General features: G+C 38.4%; 1 protein-coding gene across 1 annotated transcript in view; it reads left to right on the plus strand.

Annotated features, from left to right (window-relative positions):
- Positions 1-21,318, plus strand: part of LOC122808160 (murinoglobulin-1-like) — a 432,577-nt gene that overhangs the window by 57,727 nt on the left and 353,532 nt on the right. The window contains exon 4 of the mRNA XM_044079132.1: positions 3,296-3,441. Coding sequence (XP_043935067.1) covers positions 3,296-3,441 — 146 coding nt within the window. The remainder of the gene's footprint in view (positions 1-3,295; positions 3,442-21,318) is intronic.

The following is a 21,318-nucleotide window of genomic DNA, read 5'->3' on the forward strand; positions in this document are numbered from 1 at the left end:
TGGCAGATGAAATATTTTACAGAAAAATATACTACAAAGCGTACAATTATCATATATGAACTACTAAATATCAAATTCAAACTACAAAAATACAGGTGCATTTATAAATGCAATAAGGCAATTAAGAGTTCATGGTGCATATATTACCACGTGACCAGGAACTGTAAGGTACTTGTCTCTCAGGCTTGTACCTTATAATATCCCTGGGTATGCAATAGTGTCAATAACTCCTTCATATTCCTTATGGCATACTTATGCATCTCTAAGATATTATAAGATATTGTAAGAATAAGAAAATGACATTTTAATTCTCTCATGACTGACAACAGATTTATTTTCCTTTTTACAAATAAGGAAGTATAATTTCAGAACTGAAACAAGCTAATAAACCAAAGCACCAGAGAAAAAAAGGCAAAAACTTGTGAAACATAAACTATGTTAGCTGCCAGAAGGAGAAGCCACAAAGGTCTTGAAGAAATTTTTATTATGCACAGATAAATAGACTGATAAGTGCTTCCATTCCTCTAACAATAATGTTTGTTACCCGGACGATATTTTTATCCTTTGGAAGGACAAGGTAGAGAACACTAAGTCCTTTATGCAATATATCAATTCTTCAACCAGTTTCTTATTTTTTATATATGAATGGGCATCAGATAGAATAGCCTCTCTGAATGTAATTTTTGGAGAAAGACATAAGAACCAATATATATGCATGTAGAATATTCAGAAAAAAATACATACTCTAATACCTTCCTTCATTATACCCACTCACACCCTTAGCATGAAGAGGTCAGTAGTAAAGGACCAGCTGGTGAGGGCAGCAAGGATGGTTACTGTAGATTCACAGTTTGAAGAAGATTGTAATAATTAGGTGGAAATGTTTGGTAGGAGAGGATATCCTAAACCTTTTCTTTAGGAATTAGAAAGAGAAGTATACGGTAAAAGAACAGCAGGACATTTTAAACCTATTTTAAATACTTCATCTGCAGGGCTTACATCTCACTCACAATCTTCTCATTTGGATGGAACACAATATAACTGCAGCCCAACTACTAGTTTTATTACATTTCAACAGTGATTCTAAAACACTTAAGTGGATTTTGTACAAAAATTGGGTCATTATGTATGATGGCATTCCAGTTAAAAACAAATTGGGTGATAGACCCACCATAGTATATCGCTACCTTAGAGAATATGACAAGCAATAACACTACCAATACATGTAATAACAACCTTAGCCTCACTATGAAAAAATGTGGGCATTGCCCATATTGTAAATATATTAATACTGGTGACTCTTTCAGCATCTGTGGTAAGAAGTAAAGGAAAAAAGGGTAAATGCAACTGTGAATCCAAAGGAGTTGTATATGTGGGATTATGACAGTCCTGCCTGTGTTTTTATTTACGCAAAATGGAGTGGAGATTATGGGACTAAGTTTATAAACATGAATATGATATAAAAAGAATACATCTGAATAATGCATTAGCAAAACATGTTCACATGTAGCCTAACCACCATTTCAAATATTTGGTTATAGAGAAGGTCAATATCAGCATGAGAGGGGAGTCCCTGGTGTTAGAGGAAAAAGAATTCTGTTGGCAATTATTAGTGAATGCGCGCAACTGGCTTGGCTTGAATGATTATTGCTCGATCAGCTGTATTTTAAAGCATAACACTTTCACTAGATAAACTACTATTATTATCATTTCCATATAGGTTTTAGTATATGTTAACATTCTAATGAACATTTGAATTTGTATTTTAATTTTTAATAATTTTTCTTTTTCTTTTTGTATTATTTTTAATAAGGTCATTCATTTTTATTTAGTACATTTTAAGGTTTTAGTGAATAAATATGATTACTGTGTTTATACAGTTTGACTGGCACTTTAAATAGCACTTTGGCACTTTAAGACATGTAAAAGGGAGAGTTTAATGACATCATCCTTTGATCAGATAACTGCTTTGGGCCTTATTTAAAACCTGTTTTTTTGTGTTTATCTGAAGAAGTTCACTGCTATTACTTGAATAAAAGTGGTTATCAGTCTATTTGTTTGTGGATAATAAAAATTTCTTCAAGAACTTTGTGGCTTCTCCTTCTGAAGGCTAATGTAGTTTAGGTTTCATAATTTCAGAAGTAATAGGTTGTCACTTTAAAAGAACACTTAGCTAGAAGATTGAACCTTTGAACTTTTATTACACATTGTAACAGGTTAGGCTTATGTTTTCTTAAGATGTTCTGATAATTACAAAAATGTCAGTTGGATATACATAATTTTTATAAGAAATATTTATTTCCTCTAGATTTAATAATTTTTATTCTTGGAACTTTTAGTATGGTAAATAAAGCATGCCAGCATTTTTGCTATCTGAAGCAAACACCCACACACACACACACGCACACACACACACACACACACACACACACACACGCGCACGCGCACACATGCACACACGTACACACACACACATACAGACACACACACACACGTACACACACATACACACACACAGTTGTTATAAAAAATTCAGTCTGATGTTAAAAAAACTGTAAAGTAATAATGAGCACATAAAACATACAATCTTCGATAAACTAGCTATACCAAGTTATCATGTGACGTAGGGCATGCGACTCTGACTGCGCAAACGTATTATAAGATTACTATTTAAGTAAAGATGGGATTTGAAAACACATTCTTACTAGTATAGTATACATACATTAATATATATATATATATATATATATATATATATATATATATATATATATGTGTGTGTGTGTGTGTGTGTACATGTAAGCAACAAATGGCCCTCGCTTCTCCATCTTCCTCTCAGTGTGTGAAAGTTCAGCATGGCTGTTCCACCTACTTTGTTCTGTTGTCCATTTGTGGATTGGTTTTAAAACCAAGATTCTTATGCTAGCCAGTAAGCAATCTGGTAATACAAGAATTGCCTAGTATATGTTAATGTCTGTTACCTTTCATACTTTTCCATTAAGTCTGGCAACTTTGCTCATCATAAATGAGCATTTTGTTTACTGCTGTGTGATACAAGTGTACAATTAGAAGTGTAATTTGCATTTTTTTCACCCAAAATTCAGCGGTTGTGAAAAAAAAATATGGACCAGCAAATGCTGGCTGTTTTTAAATAATGGAAAACATCAGTTGCAATTCTTTAAAAAAAAGTGTGCTCGTGCAGAGTCAATTAAACAAAGTAAACGTGAAATGGTGAATGGGAGCAGAACTGTTTTATGTGCAGACTTGAAACTGAATGTCTTTTTGTCTTTAACAGGTTTAGAAGGAACATTTTCCATGAAAGTATCCCTAGGTGCTGATGTTGCCCCAAAAGCTAATGTATTGGTATATAGTATTCTTCCCAATGGTGAACTCATTGCTGACAGCCGAGAATTCATGGTATCGAAGTGCTTCAGAAACAAGGTCAGTGATTATTTTACACTATTGAGTTGTTCTTCATCTTGGAGCTAAACTTATGTAGTTATTTTCCTTTTATTCTGATTTGATGATGAGAGAGAAATGCATTCATTAAGAAGCTTTAATTTCAATTACTGTTTGGGTGTAAGGCATAAAAGAAAGATACAGTGACTAAGGCACATAGTAAACTCAAACAACACTAAAACAAAAAGAAGAAAGGGGTGCAGCAGTTAGAACTCCTACTTGATAGTGTTTAGTTACCTATTTCATTTCCTGGCTGAGGTGCATCTCTAAGGAGTCTGCATTATCCTTTGTGGGGCCGACTGGGTTTTTTCTGGTGCTGCAGTTTCCTTTCATATCCCAAAGACATGACCTAGGCAAATTGGTGACTCCCTAAATCGCCTGGAAGTGTGTGTGTGTGTGTGTGGGTGTGGGTGTGTGTGTGTGTGTGTGTGTGTGTGTGTGTGTGTGTGTGTGTGTGTGTGTGTGTGTGTGTGTGTGTGTGTGTGTGTGTGTGTGTGTGTGTGTGTGTGTGTGTGTGTGTGTGTGTGCGTGTGTGTGTGTGTGTGTGTGTGTGTGTGTGTGTGTGTGTGTGTGTGTGTGTGTGTGTGCGTGTGTGTGTGTATGTGTGTGTAAAACTGAGAAGACAGCTACAGAAAGTAAAACCATAGCTGTAAAATACAATCTGTTGAATCAGTTGGTTTCAGTGGGGATGTAAATGTATAGAAAACATCTAAGCTTCTCTAATACCTGTTCCAATGCAGAAATAGCAACATTGGGAACCTAACTTGGAAAATTTGTAAAGCGTCTGGCTTTTCAGGAGCTTTGACGTAGGTGCGTAGGTGTAGCTTCCAGATCTGTGTTGCAAATGGATTGGGGTTTATTTCATGTAGAATACAAAATATTTTTCATATATTCAACAATTTATGATCTATCTATGTATACGTAATTCATTTTTTGATAAACGTTTCACCAGTAAAATGTTGTACCTTAAAGAAAGAAATTGTATCTTTGCTCTAATGCCTGATTATAAAACTGACAACAAAAATCACTTATGTAGGTAGTAGAGTTCCCTCAGGTCTCATTCTACATAATATAAATTAAACTGTGACTGTTATTAAAGAAAATTTCAAATCCCAAAACCCAGTTACACCTTTAAGGCATTTATGCATTGCTTGACATAACAGACTGTGTTTCCTCACACATACTACTTACTGTATATATACTAAAAAGGAGATGGCTTTACCTCACAGAAGAGGGAATAGTCTGAGCTGCTTTACATTCCCATATATTATTAAAACAAACACTAGGTTAGATATGTTTAAGAACAACATGGGCAAGTTTTATGTGGGTGATTGTTTTGGTGTATTGAAAGACTAGAAGGACATTATTGCCTGTAATATTTGTATGCATGTATCTATGTGTCTGTATCATTAGATCACTGTTACTGTAGTCAGTCACATACAGGATATATCTTGCCAAGAACTGAACAGCAGCAAAGTTTCCAAAGGTTTAGGGCACCTTTCACATAACTTAACCACTGTACAGTTCAAGGAGAACAGCATAAATTCATTGGATAGTTCACCAAAACTTCAGAACTTTCTTGCAGTCAAAGTGCACTCTTCCCTGCGGTCTTTGAGTGATCAAATCATCAGCTTGCTTAATAGTCAAAGTCCTTCTGTCCTCCACACTGGGCAGATAGGTACCCCATTGGAGAATACCTTCCACTTTCCCTTTTTTATGAAGAAATATTTTTTTTTTCTTTCCTGATAGAAAATATTGCTAGAGGCTAGGACTGGTGGTTTTAGTGATTGCCACTAAAATAGTTTACCTAAGAACTCACATTTTTAGTCAGACTTCCCTGTTGGGGGATGCCCTTCAAATTACTATTTTTGTAAGGAAAAGATTTGCTTTTTTGTCAAAGTTATAGCTAGGATCTGGAACTACTGATTTTGGGGAATGTCACTTGAAATATTTACCTGAAAACTTAATTTTCACATCAGATTGTAACACCAACTAGCCAGGGCTCCTCTAGTCACTTGTCGGACACTTTTTGTGAGAGGAAGAAGATCCTGGTTCCCCAGTATGGAATTCCTACCAAATTATCATATTTTTGTGAGAAAAAGTGTAAATTTCCTGTAAAAATTTGTTGTTTGAGGTAAGGGCTAGTGCTTCCAGTGGTTGTCACTAAAGAATTTTACCTCAAAACGTAACGTTTTTGTTAGGAAGTATGATAAACTCACCAAGACTCTGCTACTGCTTGTTTGCTACCTTTTTCAATATAGAAATAGATCAGGGCCCCATCAACTCAGTTGTTCCCTCCCAGAGATGCGAGAACAGAAAAGTTATATTGGAGGTTTCAGTCTTAATGCTGGTTTTCCTCTTTATATCAGCCAATCAGCCACCACTGCATGACTCTGCTATGGCCATATCAAGTTCCTTAGATTGCGCATCAGTTTCTCTTCATCCTTCTGTTGTTGCTCTTTGGGAAGCTGCTAAGGACTGTGAGGGATGCACTTCCTCTGTGGCATTTCAGATGACCTCTGGGTAAGGGAGAGTCACACTTGTTGGCAATGGGGAAGGGAGCAGATGATGATACTTTGCTAAGCTGATTGAAGAGCTTCATTCCTGTGGAAGGGATCACCCTTTCAACTGCTCCTTTCCGTGGGGGGCAGGTCTCCCAAAAAAAGGAAACATAATTATAGATTGTTCTTCTCTTAAGGCAGATAGATTGGCTGGGCTTTGCTAAAGGTTTATTTTAAGCCTTTCAGTCTCTACATTGAGTCTTCCCTTCATGATACTTTGTGATTTAAAATATCTGTACTTGATTTTTGAAAGATTGTGATTGTGTAGCTTTTCTCCCAGGTCTTCCACTGAAATTGTGCACTTTCTGGCCCAGATGGACTTTCCGGGTCAACAAATGTCAAATAAATAAATATATATTTTTTTTCTTTGAGAAAGTGGAAGAGGTATTAAAGGAGACTAAAAAACCTGGGGCTAGAGGGTCAAACTTAACCAAATGGAAATATTTTCAAGTTGGAACCATAACAGAAAACAAAATCAGTTCAAAGTGGATGGTTATCTGTTTCTTAAGTACCTGTTTGAATTGCTCATTTAAGGCCAAATTTAGATTTCTTTAAAGAGAGTATTTGTTTCTTCAGTACATGTTTGAATTGCTCATTTAAGGCCAAGTTTAGATTTCTTTAAAGTGACACTTTCAACTATTTCTGCTTTTCTACCTTTGGATCCCAATTTAATTTTTATTCTAAATTAAAGATTTTTTTAAATGTTTTATAAATTAAAAATACATAAAATAAGTGGAACCTCCTTGGAATTTTAACTTCGTATTGAAGAAGTTCACTCTCTCTTTTTCTCTGCCCTTTTGAAACTCCATCCAGTTCTTTGAAATTTCTCACATGGAATACTGTTGTGCTTATTGCTCTGACTTCAGCTAGATGGATATCTGAAGTGCATGCCCTAATGCGCATGCAACCTTTCTCTGAATTTTCACAAGGACAAGGTGAGTCTTAGAACCAACCCTTCCTTTATGCCAAAGTCTACTTGGCCATTCACTTCCCTGTGTTCTGTCATGAACTTCAAACCAGAAGAGAAAGAATCCTGCATACTTCGGATGCCCATTAATGTTGAGATTTTTACCTGGACATGGCTAAATGTTTTAGGAAATTTAACCATTGTTTTGTTTTCCTTGATGTGAAAAAGAAAGGACAGCAAGTATCCTAACAAGCCATTTCCTGGTCGCTGTCTTAGGCAATCTAACTCTGTTATTCTCAGCATGGAAAACAAAAAAACACAAAGCCAAAGCTCACTCTGCCAGAGCTATGTCTAGTTCTGAGGCTTTTTGGAAATGGGTGGAGTATAAGTCTTTTCTAGTATCAGCTACTTCATCTTCACTGTACACCTTCACTAAGATTTTTCAGCCTGCTATCTATTGCTAGGGCAGCATTTTCTAAAGCTCTTCTACAGGGACTTCTAGACTGTCTCCCTTTTCCAGCCAACCTTTCTTTCTTTTTAACTATGGCAATCATCCCATATAGCAATGACTACTGTAACACTGATGTAAGGAGGAACACACCACAGTTGTGTAAGTTAACTTACATAATGGGAGATGCTCAAATAGCTTACTGTTGCAGTATTAGAACCCTTGCACCTTCTTTTCTCCTTCCTTATAACTCTTCCCCAGCCAGGGTGTGGTGTCTTTCTGTAACATGGCCATCTTGACATGACATGACAATTTTATACTGGTTTTGATTAAATTGTTATACAGCTTCAGGATATAGCCTCTCCTCTGTGCAAGAAAACTTATTTTGATATACCCATATGTCCCATGTATACCAGCCCATATTCTTGTGCTAAGAGTGGATGTAGACGAGGAAGGAGATCAAAGCTTTATAGACTGGTCAGACATGCAATCCTTAACAGAATGTTTCCCATATAGTTATAGTTATTGCAGTCATCTATTTAAGCATCTACTGTTATGGTAAGCTAACTTGCACAGCTCTACTTTCCACTCCACCAACTGTCAAAAGGTCTGCAATGGCTGTGCTATATCTAGGGTGAGGTGAAGGGAGCTGCTACTCCGACAGTACTGTTAGAGGATACTGTTGACAAGTGCAGATGGGCATGAATGCAGTACAATTATTTATTTATGAAACTGAGAATATTATTGCTTCATAAATGAATACTAATAGTGCTTTCTCACTTGTTGCTGCAGTTAGAGTACTTAGAAAGTGCTAGTAACTTAAACAAGGTCCTCAACTTTGGGAAGTTTTTGGTTCTCAACTTCTCAACTTTGGTTGAGAGGTGTTCTAGTCTACAGAACTGTGTATGGTTCCAGCTGAGCTTGCTATGGTTCTATCACAGGATATAATAATGTAATAAGGTAGTATCCGCAGGTCACTAAAGGCAATGCCCACAACTCCCACATCTGGCACCCATGTGACTTACATCAGCAATTTGTTCAGGGTGATTTTCCCCAGGGGCATCTTACTGGTGATGCTGCTGCTCATGACACCAAAAAGAAACCCACAAACCATGGCAGAGAATGTGTTCACTACCCTGCCACAAACCTGAACTATCGTCGAGTGTGTATTTGGACTGCTAAAGGTCTGCTTCTGCTCTCTAGACGTCTTCAATGACACCCTACAGTAAAACCCTGAAACATATAGTGAAATATTTGCAATTTGTGCAGTATTACAGAATATGTTGTTATTCAAACAGATGCAGCAAGGGTAGACATTTGGGGAATGTACAAGAATCAGCAGAGAAGGCACCTGATGAGGAGCCCATATATGGATGGCTGCATGTGTGGAACTAGAAAGACTGATCAAGGAGGATGGCATCATCATTGTTTTGTGCCTGGGTAACAGTGGATGGTTCTCATTGGTGTGTTTGGGTGTGCATGAAAACAACTCCATCACAAGAAGCAGCACTGTGGTCGGATGTGGTAGACAGGTCTACTATGCTCACAGGAGATCTATTCCAACCATGTATGTCCCCATCCATGAGGGTCTCCTTTCCTGGGAATTTCACAGGTAAAATTCACAGCATGTACAGATGATGCAGCATGAAATGAATGATGTGATACGTTTGGTTTCAGCTCTAACTTCCCATACATGGGTAAGTCTATGGCATGCTACACTACCCTCACCAATGGATGGAGGTGTGAAGGTGGTGCTGTTATGGGACACAGACCATGTCCTTGCCCTCCATAGGGTTCTCTCACTAACTGGAGGTAGATGAGCCACAGATTCTGAATACTGGCTTTCCATAATACTGCTTAAATGGGACCTGCCCTTGCTTAGCTCATCATACAGACCAAATATAACCATGGCCATCTTTACTATGACTGCAATGTTTAATGGCACTGTACAAATGCTGAGCAGTAACCATAGAGATATTAAGGTTGGGGAAGGTACCTATGGCATTTTCAGTGACTAGTATGCTCATCACTGCCACCTGGCTCATACTTAATAGAGCTTAACACAACCAGCAATGACTCTTCTACTGGAGACAAGGGTGCTCCCTGTGCTGATGGTTCAGCCACATCTTACTGAAGGGTGGCTGCCCAAGCACAAGAGCTGGGTCCTTGAAAGGAGGAGATGTGGCCATCATGTTACCCATGTTTATCACCACCACTGTGACCGAACCAACTGCATTGAGAAGAGAGATATGGCTTTGAGATGGTCTGCATAGTTTTTGTGATGTTAAACCCTTGATATTTTTGTGAGAAACATTGTGGTTGCACCAGTTGTAACAATTGTTTGGACACTTGCATTCTGATTATATTCAAGGATTAGCTTGATGACAGCTGAGTGCAATGAAATGATTACATCCTAGGAACTGGATGTCACACCTTTAGATAAAAGTTATGCAGTGAAAAAGGACTTCCTTACAGTTGTGGATACATGGTGATAAAAAGGCAGTTCATTGTTGACATAGGGTCCCATATCCCTGGTTATGAGATCAACATTCAGGGGTGTGTTGTCAATGTGATAGTTACAAGGGAAGTCATGCTTGCTGAAGGACAGAATTATACATTTATTAGCCTTTAGTTTTAGTCCTTAGTTTTACACCAGATATTTGTTTGACTAAGGTGCTATTGGAAGATTTTAGCGTCCTCTAGGGAGTTTATGATGGAGAATTTTTTTAGTCATCTGCAGACTTGATCACCCATAAATCCTTAGCATAGGGGTACCCCACTAGTGACAGGGTTTTGGAGGCATTAGACCTGCCCACCCAAAGTTCCTGGCTTTTATTTGTAAGCCAGTTTGCTATCCAATGAGTTATATAAGCATTTACATTTAGCCGGGAGAGTTTATATACCTAAGTGTGGCATGGTGTTTAATGATCTATACATGTAGTGTGTACTGTTTATTTTCTTTCTTTTTTTTTTTTTCTTATTTGTCTTCTGGAAGAAGTTGACCAGGTTAAGTAAACAGGATTGGCCCTTAATGAATCTGGAATGGGTCAAGAGTCTTTAGGCTGCCTATGTCCTTATTTATTCATTCAATAATTATCCTTTCCACAGCCTTACAGATGAGACTGGCCAGACACATGGGTCAATAGTTTCTTGGGTCTACTGATGCCCCAGCTTTGTGCAAGGGAATAACTTTTGCTCTCCTCCATTTATCTGGCACAAACTCTTTTTGGAGGCTGATATTGAATAACCTCTGTCTGAGAAACCATGTTTCAGGCTGACCAGTATGCAACCTCGTATGTTATTTGGCCTTAAATAGCACCTTGAAGGCATGTTGTTGGGAGATTTGAGAGGGGGATATAGATGCAGGTACATAATCTGGGAATATATGAAGTAAGAAAGGAAAGAAGTGAAGTTTGAACTAAATTCATCTCCTAGTAGGTAGGTTCATGGCTAAATACTAAGCTATCAGTCTGCAGACCGTTACAAGCCTAGCCAGCAATGACAGTACAGAATCAAATCCTGTATCTTTTATCAGTGAGGAAAATGCATTTACCTTTGTGCCAACCCTTCCTATGAACGAGCTGTAGGAGACCTTTCCCTGTATAAATATTTTCACTTTGTAGAATTGTATATACAAGAAATGTCAGATCCCTACCTAGCACTATAGTTACACACACACTATGTAGTCATTGCCAGATTCAAACACCTGCCTATCATGGGTCCAAATCTACAGAAATGTGGTACTAGCCACTCATGCCACAGGAGAAGGTTGGCTATATCTGTTGTGTCTAAGTATGTGATATCTGCTGCTATTAACTCTGCACTGTACAGGACATTATCTCTGAGATATCTAACATACTTATAGAAGGCTTTCTAGTTATCCTTCACCTAGATGACTATTTTTATCTCATATCTGACTTTGTTTGACGTAGCTCCAAAGGTGGTGGGGTTTCCATATTCATAAAGGATGCACACACCTCCAGACTGGTGGCCCAACATAATGCATCAGAGATACTTCAGGTGCAGCTAACATTGGGTAAGACAACGATTCAAGTCATAGCCTGTTATAGGTCCCCAACCATGTCCCAAGGCACTCACTCCACATTCCTAAGCACCATGGAGAATATTAGGGTCCAACCTAATACACTCATACTGGGCAAATTCAACTACCCCTCCATTAACTGTGAAAACTACTCATGTACCAATACACTTACATTAGTTTACTGGAAAAGTCTGACTTGGAACGCAGCCAAATTTCAGCAAATGCCCCAGAGAGAACTGTTCCAGATGCATGTCTTTGTATGTGGGAGGAAACTGGAGCACCAGAGGAAATCCACACGAATGCAGGAAGGACATGCAGACTCCACACAGAAGGCACCCCAGCCAAGAATCGAACCAGTGAACCTCTTGCTGTGAGGTGACAATGCTAATGCTGCACCACTGCACCGTCTAGCTCCTTCTCCCAGCTTCCATGAATGGAATTCATTAATTCCAATGCCCTGGACCAGCTCATTCTTACCCCCACTAGAGGTAGCAACATCCCTGACATGGGCTACCATTGCTCTATACCAATAGTCAACTCCTCCCTGGTTAGATCTGACCACAAACTTATCACCTTGGAAATCTACATCCCTCCACCCCACTCCACCCCGCAAAGGTAACCATGATGAAAAACTTCTCTAAAGCTAACTTTAGGCTGCTAAGAACAGAGATGGCTAACTTCAAGGCACCCATGCAAATGGAGAATAGTTGCATGACTGCCAAATCATACACCAATGCAGTGTGTACTAACACATAAACAAATGCATGGATGACGCCATACCCAATAGAACCAAGATGCCCTCCTCCAAAAAAAAGAAGCCATTCTGGTGGTCCCCTGCTATAAACAAACTTTACAACAGAAGGAGGAAACTGATGCGGAATAAGGTGAAGTCCCAAGACAGAAAAACTCTCTTATCAGCCTCAACAAAAAGTTGAGATCCCTCCTCAAATTCTCTAAAGCTAGCTATGAAAACAGAATTGCAGTAGATAGTAAAGATAACCTCAAGGCCTTCTATAGTTATGTAAAGAACCTCCACGGCAATACCCAGATTTGCTATGCGCTACTGCACAATGGTAACTCCTACAGATATTGCCAATATACTGGCCAGCAGATTCAGTGCCAACTTTACCCCCCCAAAGGACCAATCACAATACCAGTAGATTGCCAGGAACTAGTATTACTGCTGCACAGGTTACAACAGCACTGTCCAAGGCCAAAAATACAGTTTCTATAGGACTTGACAATATCTCTGGCTGTTTTCTACATGAAATACAGAGTGAACTGGCACCTCACCTGTGTACCCTGTTCAGCCATAGGCTCACCTCAGGCTTTGTCCCTACCGAATGGCACACTGCTGTAGTCATTCCTCTCCACAAAGGAGGAGTGACTACAGATCCTGGGAACTATCGCCCCATTACCCTGACAAATCTGATATGCAAAGCTATGGAATGCATCATCATAGACGTAATAAACAAGTGTATAGGAAATCTCTAAACTCTGGATCCCACACAGTTTGGTTTTGTGAAGGGTAGATCATGCCTGCTCAACTTGGTCAATTTCTTTGAGTCATTCACCAGAGCTGTGGATGAAGGCAAGGTGGTTCATACAGCCTACCTTGATCTGGCCATGGCAAGGCATCAACCCCTGTATCAAAAGGTGGGTTGCAAACTGGCTCACAGATAGAACCCACAGTGTGAAAGTAGCTGACTTTGAGTCAGACTGCTGACCAGTCATGAGTCGAGTCCCACAGGAATCGGTCCTGGGTCCTCTCTTGTTTGGTATCTACTTCTCAGAAGTCCAGTCCAACCCGAAGGGACTCTGGCTGACAAAGTTCACAGACGATTTCAAGTTGGGAGCCATTATTAACTCCCCAAGTGATATTGACATCCTACAGAAAGGTCTCACTGAGACCAACAACTGGTGTCAGAACCAAGCTCAATGCCAAAAAATGTGCCGTCATCCCCTTTGTGAAAAAAAACAGTTCCCATGAACTACCACATCAATGGTAGTCCACTGAACACAGAAGGCGTTATAAGAGATCTGGGAAGACAGGTTGACAGCAACCTGTCTTTTGACCATCACACTGCCACTGTGGTCAGAAAGTCCTTCTATGTGGCACATCTCATTACTAAGAGTTTTGCATCCAGGAAGAAAGAGGTCATTGTCTCCCTCTACTTTTCCCTCATTAGGCCAATCATCGAGGACAATGCCCCATTTGGGACGTACCTCACTAGACACCTGCAGCAACTGGAGAGGCCACAAAAGTACCTCACAAAGAGGATTCTAGGCCTTAAACACTTGTCCTATATGGACAGACTCAAAAAACTCCAACTATTTTCTGTCTCATATTGCCTACTTAGAGGCAATCTCTGGTTGACTTACAAAGCCATGTCTGACCCAGCTCTGTTATAAATACTGCATCTAAAGAAATCCCAATCCCTTCGCACTACACACCCCAGAGACCTCAACCTCATTACCACAATCACCAGAACATGCTGGAGGGACAGGTTCATAACCCAGAGACTGCCCATGCTATGGAATAGACATCCCATACATGTCAAGCAGAGCACCTCACTGGGCCTCTTCAAGAGTAATCTTGATGAGTAGATGGGAAATAGAAAATTCACCCCAGGGATCACTCCAGTGGCTCTACTCGACATAGGCACTGGAAACTAAGGTCAGGTGGCACGATTCCAGGGTAATCCTATGGGCTAGGCTTGTAAAGGCTCCAGAGCCATTAGCCTAGTGCACACCTATGAACCTAAAATCAGGGTCTAGAGTTCTTTGTTAAGTTTAGCAAGAGTACTATTGATATTGTGAGAGGTAAATTTATTTTTGCATGCACTGAAAGTATTTTCTTTTATTATAGAGTTTGTTTATATTGGGCCTCCACCATGTGGGTTATTTTTTAAATTTGGCATTGTATTTACTTCTGAGGGGGCAGCTTCATCTATGCAGCTATTTATATGTACATAGAATTCAGCAGTAAAGGATTATACATAAGCAGTGGTGTCAACAAGTTGGAAAGGGGTTTTGAATTTAGTCAGGTCTTCACTCAGTTTTATTAGATTACTCATGGCATAATCTCTGAATGCTGAGTTACTGGAAAATGCTTCTGGCTTCAGTTTTAAGGTGAATGTGACTGATTTGTGGTCCAGTTCAGAGAAAGCTACTGGCATCTGGCACGTCTATACCCACAGTGGAAGTAGCTGGCAGTGCAGCACCTCTGAAGACACATAAGCATACCCAAATATATACACATAAAGGTAAAAAAGGAAAACCAAGGCACCGTCTAGTCTTCACAAGCAGCAGGCAGTCAAAAAAGTTAAAAAAGAGCTTTAATAAATCTATAGGTTAGTGCTTTCACAATGTGTTTCTTTGCTTCTTCAGACCATAAGAGAAATGAAACAGTCAGCATTTTTAAACATCAAGCAACCAATCAAAACACATAAAGCTAACAATTAATCAATTAACTATTCATTGTAGCCCTCTTAACTTCAAGAATGGTTTAAGTGAAACCCTGTCATTTAACCCACTCCCTTTATCAGCACTCATCTTTATAATCCATCTGGCTTCAACAGATTCTATAGGTGTTTTAATATCATCCATCCGTTCATTCTCTGATAGTACTTCTACTGCCATAAATTTAAATGTATGGCTACTATCTCTTTCACTAATATGTTTCACCAGTGCATTATTTGTAGAAGAGATGCGTATGTGGTATAATTGCTCTCTAATTCATCCTCTGAGTTCCCTATCTGTTTTAGGTAAAATGCTCTGCATTCCTGGCATACTGCCAGGTAATCCACATGCTTGGAGCTGCAGTCAGCCAAAGCTTGGAATTTATATAAATATCCTGTATAAGGATGTAAGAACTCAGTGGATGGACTTATGAAGGATCAGTAATTACACTGATTACATGGTTTCATACCTGAGCAATAATTTACTCTATTTGTATCATTATGTATCTTCCTAGGATAACATAACATTCTCCTTATGTTCTTTTTATTCTTGAATATAAACTTTGGAGTATCACCCATCAAACTCCTAACTGTGGGTTCAACCATTAACATGTCCCAATACCTCTTAACAATTTTTGGTATTCCCTTGCAGTTACTGCCAAAGTGAAGTGACATCCTCAGGGCATTGTTTTTGGTTTGTTCAGTAGGCACTAATATATTATCTCTTCTAGGTATGGCTGGCAGAGTTGTATGAGTTGCCCTAGTATATAGTGGATGCCTGGCAGAGCCTCACCAGGGTACTGAGTACTGCTACTAGCATATACTGCTTTGGTGAGCAGTGCAGGCACTGTTACAATAACCTGAGGAGGTGCCATCCTGACATTCTAAACCAATGGAAAGAAGAGGTGAGAGATTGTTCCAGAGATGTTAAGTAAGTATGCAGGACAAGTCATTGCACTGTTATTTTACATATAGTTAAAACACCTTTTGCAGGAGAGCTAATTTATGATGTGTATTTTTCTTGTTTAAGTCTTTTTAATTCTGGAGCAAATCAAAGATAACAAACTCCTGTGTTGGAGAAGGGTGGAGTATCTCTTCAGATTTAGGGGAGAAGTATGATTACTCTCAAGTTCTGTATATCACAGAAACAATATATTACCCACTACTATAACTGTTTAGAGATAACTCTAACACCTGTATATAACTGCTTCACACCACCTCTGTATATATGCAGGCATGATAACCCACATGCACACAAGGCATGTTCAGGGTATCCACATATTCCACATTTGTAAAATATGCTCAGTTCAGCATGCCCATATATAATGCCAAATGTCACACAGTGCATGACATGCAGGACTCTTGGCCCACTAACAAACTGCAAACATTGCAACTGAACAGGAAGTCCTATGGCATGTGGGTTATGAACCTAATCATATTGGCCCACCGAATGCCAATTTATGTCCCACTTCCAACTCGCATACTCATGGCATTCATAAATTCCAACAGCTTGGCCCCATAATACTAAGCATAAACTACAATGGTTACCCAGCATATGACATCTGCTGCTGTGACCACCACTGCCTTGTCTGTCATTAGTACAGCACACTCACGAATTAAGCCTGTTGGTCTGCATAATTAGGAACAGTGTCCATATCCATGTGGACTGTATTTGTCCATGTCCCACATAACCATACATATCTTCCATGACTTCTAATGGCCAACAGCACTGTCCTGATGTTAATGCCTCAAACCCTACCCCCAGAATCAACAGGTACATTGCTACTGTTTCCTTGTATGCACATCTTCCAATAGGAATATATGACATTCTAGACCTAGTCAACATTATGGCTGCTGACATAATAGCAGCTGTTTTGTCTGTAGATACCTGTATGTTTAATCATCAGATGGAGACAGGGTAGGATCATAGGAGGTTACTAGGCTAATGGCCCTGGGGCCCTTACAAGCCAAGCCAAGAGTTCATCCCCAAAAAAGAAAACTTAGTCAGCACCTGTTGTCCCTGTCACTGAGGGACAAACGTGGAATCCCTGGGACAAATTTGTGGTTTCTCATCCACTCAAGGTTGTGCTTGAAGAGGGTCAGTGAGGTACTCTGTTTCACATGCATGGGAAGTCTGTTCCAAAGATGGGCAGCCTCTGGGAGACAAACCTATCTTTCCAGCAGGTTTTGTTGATGTCACATATTAGATTTAGGCCTATTGAGCGGGTAATGCGTGAGGGGTTAGACTTATGGATATGGAGAATCTCTAGTAGGGCAGGGTCCGATATTGCCTTGTTGCAGTATGAATTTTTACTACTTTCTGCTTTTCCACTTCTCCTTGAAAGAATCTGCTTATATATTCTCTGTCTGGTCTTCATAGTTACTTGAATAAGATATTGTCATACTACTGGCAGATGTCACTTTTTTAATATTATCTTGATTTCTATTTAGCCTTCGACACAACAGTCCACCATCACACTCACTGACTTAATATAGTACCTCTATCCTTTGTTTTTTTATTAAAAGTAGATTTTCTTTACCCAGTATTTGGATTGTAGCATTCACCTCTAGCTGCATTCTACACTGCTTCTCTCTACTCCATTAAAACAAAGTTCTTAGATCTGCTTGTACCATGATGCTCTTTACCCCTGTTATAATTTTGATCTTTGTTCACTGCTGTTTAATGGTCCCTCAAAAGTTGCACTTTATGGGGGGGTATGGCCAGTATGACACTAGTCTAGCAGCAGTTTTCTTCTGCTTTGATACAACATATATTTCTGACAGGAAATTTTATTTCTAAATAATCCTAAACAACTCAGTTAAGTGAATTACAATAAACTTTGGTGTCCTTAAGGATTATATCAGAACATTTTCTTAAAATTCAACTATTTTTCTGTCAAAATCTACAACAGAAAATTTCTTCAGTGTATCCTGCAGCACCATGAGTTATACAAAGGCAACATCTCAAGACTCTGTGTTCAAAAGAGAGTTTCAGTCATTATTGACTAATATTCAAGAATTGTCTTTGAAAATAGATAGATTGGACACAAAAACAGATGACTTTAAGAAAAATTGTTCCAAATAAATGGAACAAATTAATGAAGCTCTACAGTTACAGAGAAACCGGATTTCCAGCACTGAAGACTCCTTGAATGATATGGAAGGAAGACTAAGTGAAGGGGAGAACAATATTGAACTCCTGTTAAAGCAGAATAACTCTTTACTAGCCAAAATAGATGACCTTGAGAACAGGTCTCGTAGGAACAACATTCATATTTTTGTCTAACAGAAGGTAACGGTATGGTTAATTTCTTGTCTACCTGGCTCCTTAAAACTTTAGATTTGACTGAAGCTCTCTGTCTTTTGGTATAGCGAGAGCACACAAATCTCTGGTTAATCCTCTAACAAAGTCTAGTACTTCCCTAAGGCCCATTGTTGTTAACTTTATTTCATTTCAGGATAAAGAACTGGTACTCAAAACTGCCCAGGCTAAGTCATCACTTAAAGCAGAAGGAAATATTATTCGTTTTGATAATGACTATACAGCAACAGTGATGTCTAAAAGGAAACAATTCCTTTCCCTTTTAAGAGAACTTAAGAAAAGGAAAATAAAAGTACATTTACTGTCCCTGGCCAGGCTGAAAATTTTCCCTTCTAACAGGGTTAAATTCTTTGAAGATCCTGACCTTGCATTGTTATATCTACAAACTAACAACATTTTTGAACAAACAGAGGATATTGACTGGTCCATTATATCCTTAAAAGACAAATGGAGACAAATAGAAATAAGAGAAATGAGAAAAAGAAGAAATTAAGGGGAAAAGAAAGAGCTTTCCTTTTCCCTTTTCTTTATTCACAAAGGAAATAACAAGATGTCAAGGATTTGTTTTTATTTTTATGTAAACAAGCTTAGTTTTACTATTTTACATATCTTTACCAGCAAAACATGAAATGATAACATGCTCAGCTATAGCAAATAGGAATCAGAAAATCAGCAGTCTACTAATGTAAGGTGATTGAATTCATTTTTAATGTCTTATGCTTGTCTAATTTACAGATAATTAAGAATCATTTTAATAAGTCATAACAAAATATTATTAGTTTCCCTTAAATGAAGCATACAGCATTTATACTAGTATGTGATGTGAAGGGTTACATGCAGAATTGTTTATTCAGGAACTAATGTATACTTTATATTTGAAGCAGAAAATAGCTTCAGCGTAACACATTGCTGAATTTAAAGTTGTTTAATTCATATAAACTGCAGTTACCTACTAAAGGGAAACAGACACTATGAGTGACATTTCATACATTCTTGTTATAAAAAGGAAAATACATTAACAGTGTTAAATTAAAACTGCTACTTAAATGGTATACTAAAAAAATGACAAGACATTTTCACCCAAGTATGGAAACAACTCAGCGTAATCATTACCATTAGAAAAGCTGTTTCACTAAAACTAATAGTAAAACCTAAAAATTGCCTGCCTTCCTTGAACATAAGTTTAGGTAATGTGTTACTGTTCTATTTAATAGAATGATTTATGATGTGCTGGATTGGGGGGGTGACTGCAGTTGCTAGTGATGTGTGTTTTGATGTTGTTTAACAGTGGATTGATTGTGAAGTTTTAAATGGCTTTGAAATAGTCTGTTTCTTCTTCATCTTCTTTCGGCTTTTCCCAGTTAGGGGTTGCCACAGCAGATCACCTGTCCTCTCATGGTTGGCAGTGGAGTTTTTACGGTGGTGAGTTGTCATCCCGTTGCCCAAACTTCCACAGAAGGCACACACACACACACACACACACACACACACACACACACACACACACACACACACACACACACACACACTCATGCCTAGGGCGTCTCTATACACAGATGAAATGTCCAGGTTCAATATGAAAGTTAGGGTTCCTATCACAAAATTGAACATTAAGAACACCGAATACCAGAAGGCCGAACTTGGTAGTTCCAAAGGTGAGAATGTCGAACCCTTGGATATCCAAATTCTTTCCCAGGGAAAGAATTTGGTTGGTCGTTTCTGCGGTTTTGGCATTTTCGGACTTGGTCAAGGTAAGTGTATGAACGGGTAGTGACGGACTTTAGGGTTAGGGTGCAGATCAGGTAAGTGTGTGATAGTGACAGACTTTGAGGCTAGAGCATGGGTCAGGTAAGTGTGCGATAGTGATGAACTTTAGGGTTAGGGCACAGGTCAGGTAAGTGTGCGATAGTGGCGGACTTTAGGGTTAGGGCTGGATTAAGGATAGTGCATAGATAGTGGTGTATGTTAAGTTTAGTGTAGGTTTTGAAGGTGTTTGGTGTGATTGTGTTATGTGTGTGTTTTTCGGAACAGCGAATTTCTTCCCTGGGAAAAAATTTGCTGTTTTGAAGTTTCAATGTTATCCGAATTCGATCTTCCAAGTTCGAACTTATGGTGTTCAATATTTTGGAAGTTTGGTTTTGTGATATAGACCCTGAAAGTTATAGAAATTGTTGTGACTGATGGTTTGTCCCTATGTGAGGTGCTTCTGTGGAAGTCAGAAATGAAGCCCCACACTCCATAGCTTGAGCTTTTATTTAGAACACATGAAGCTTTCTCTGGTAAACAGAGTTCAGCTGGAATTCCTACCTAAACAAGAGAACAGAGCTGTTCATATTCAGTGACTTGACAGGCAGCTTTAGAAGGTTAACTTGAATAAAAGGTGGAACATTTTGAATATTAATTAGCTCAAAGTTCACTGCAGCAGTAGTAAAACATGCAAACTTACATTGAAAAAGGGTAACAATTATAATGTTACACACACGCCTTGAAATACCTTAGAATACATTTATAAGTAAATACATTTGAATGCATGCATTTGAAGTTTGATAGTGAATGGCAAAATAAATATATATATAATGTTTAAAGCTTCATTATTAGAGGGTTGACATACATGATATAAATATGTTGTCTATATATACTCGAAAGTCATGCATAAAGCAAAAGAAGCAGTAAACTGTATACCTGACAGAAATAACATTAGAGGCTTTAATTTACAGTAATAAACCACTGAATATAAACAAATTATGGAATATTGTTTAAACATTGTAGAACAACTATTCATTTACTTTAATATAATCTTACAAAGAGGGAATAGAAGGGGCTGAAAGTACATCATCATCGGTCTTATTGTAAGACGCACCACAAAACATGTTTAAATTGTTATGCAACAGTCTTTCATATTTTATACTATTAGTTGATGAATTTGAAAATTATGCATTGATAAGGAAGAATAATAAGAGACGTAAGCATATCTTACTTTAACACCTTAATGAACACATAAAACTGGAGAATGTGTATGTTAAATAACAAGTTAATATTTGAAATAATTGTTCTATTATTATATATTAACAATGTTTTAAAGGATATAGGTTCATATTTATTTACTGTTACTGGCATT

Source organism: Protopterus annectens, chromosome 8.part0, assembly GCF_019279795.1.
Source record: "Protopterus annectens isolate FY-2018-M chromosome 8.part0, PAN1.0, whole genome shotgun sequence".
NCBI classification, from domain to species: Eukaryota; Metazoa; Chordata; order Ceratodontiformes; family Protopteridae; genus Protopterus; species Protopterus annectens.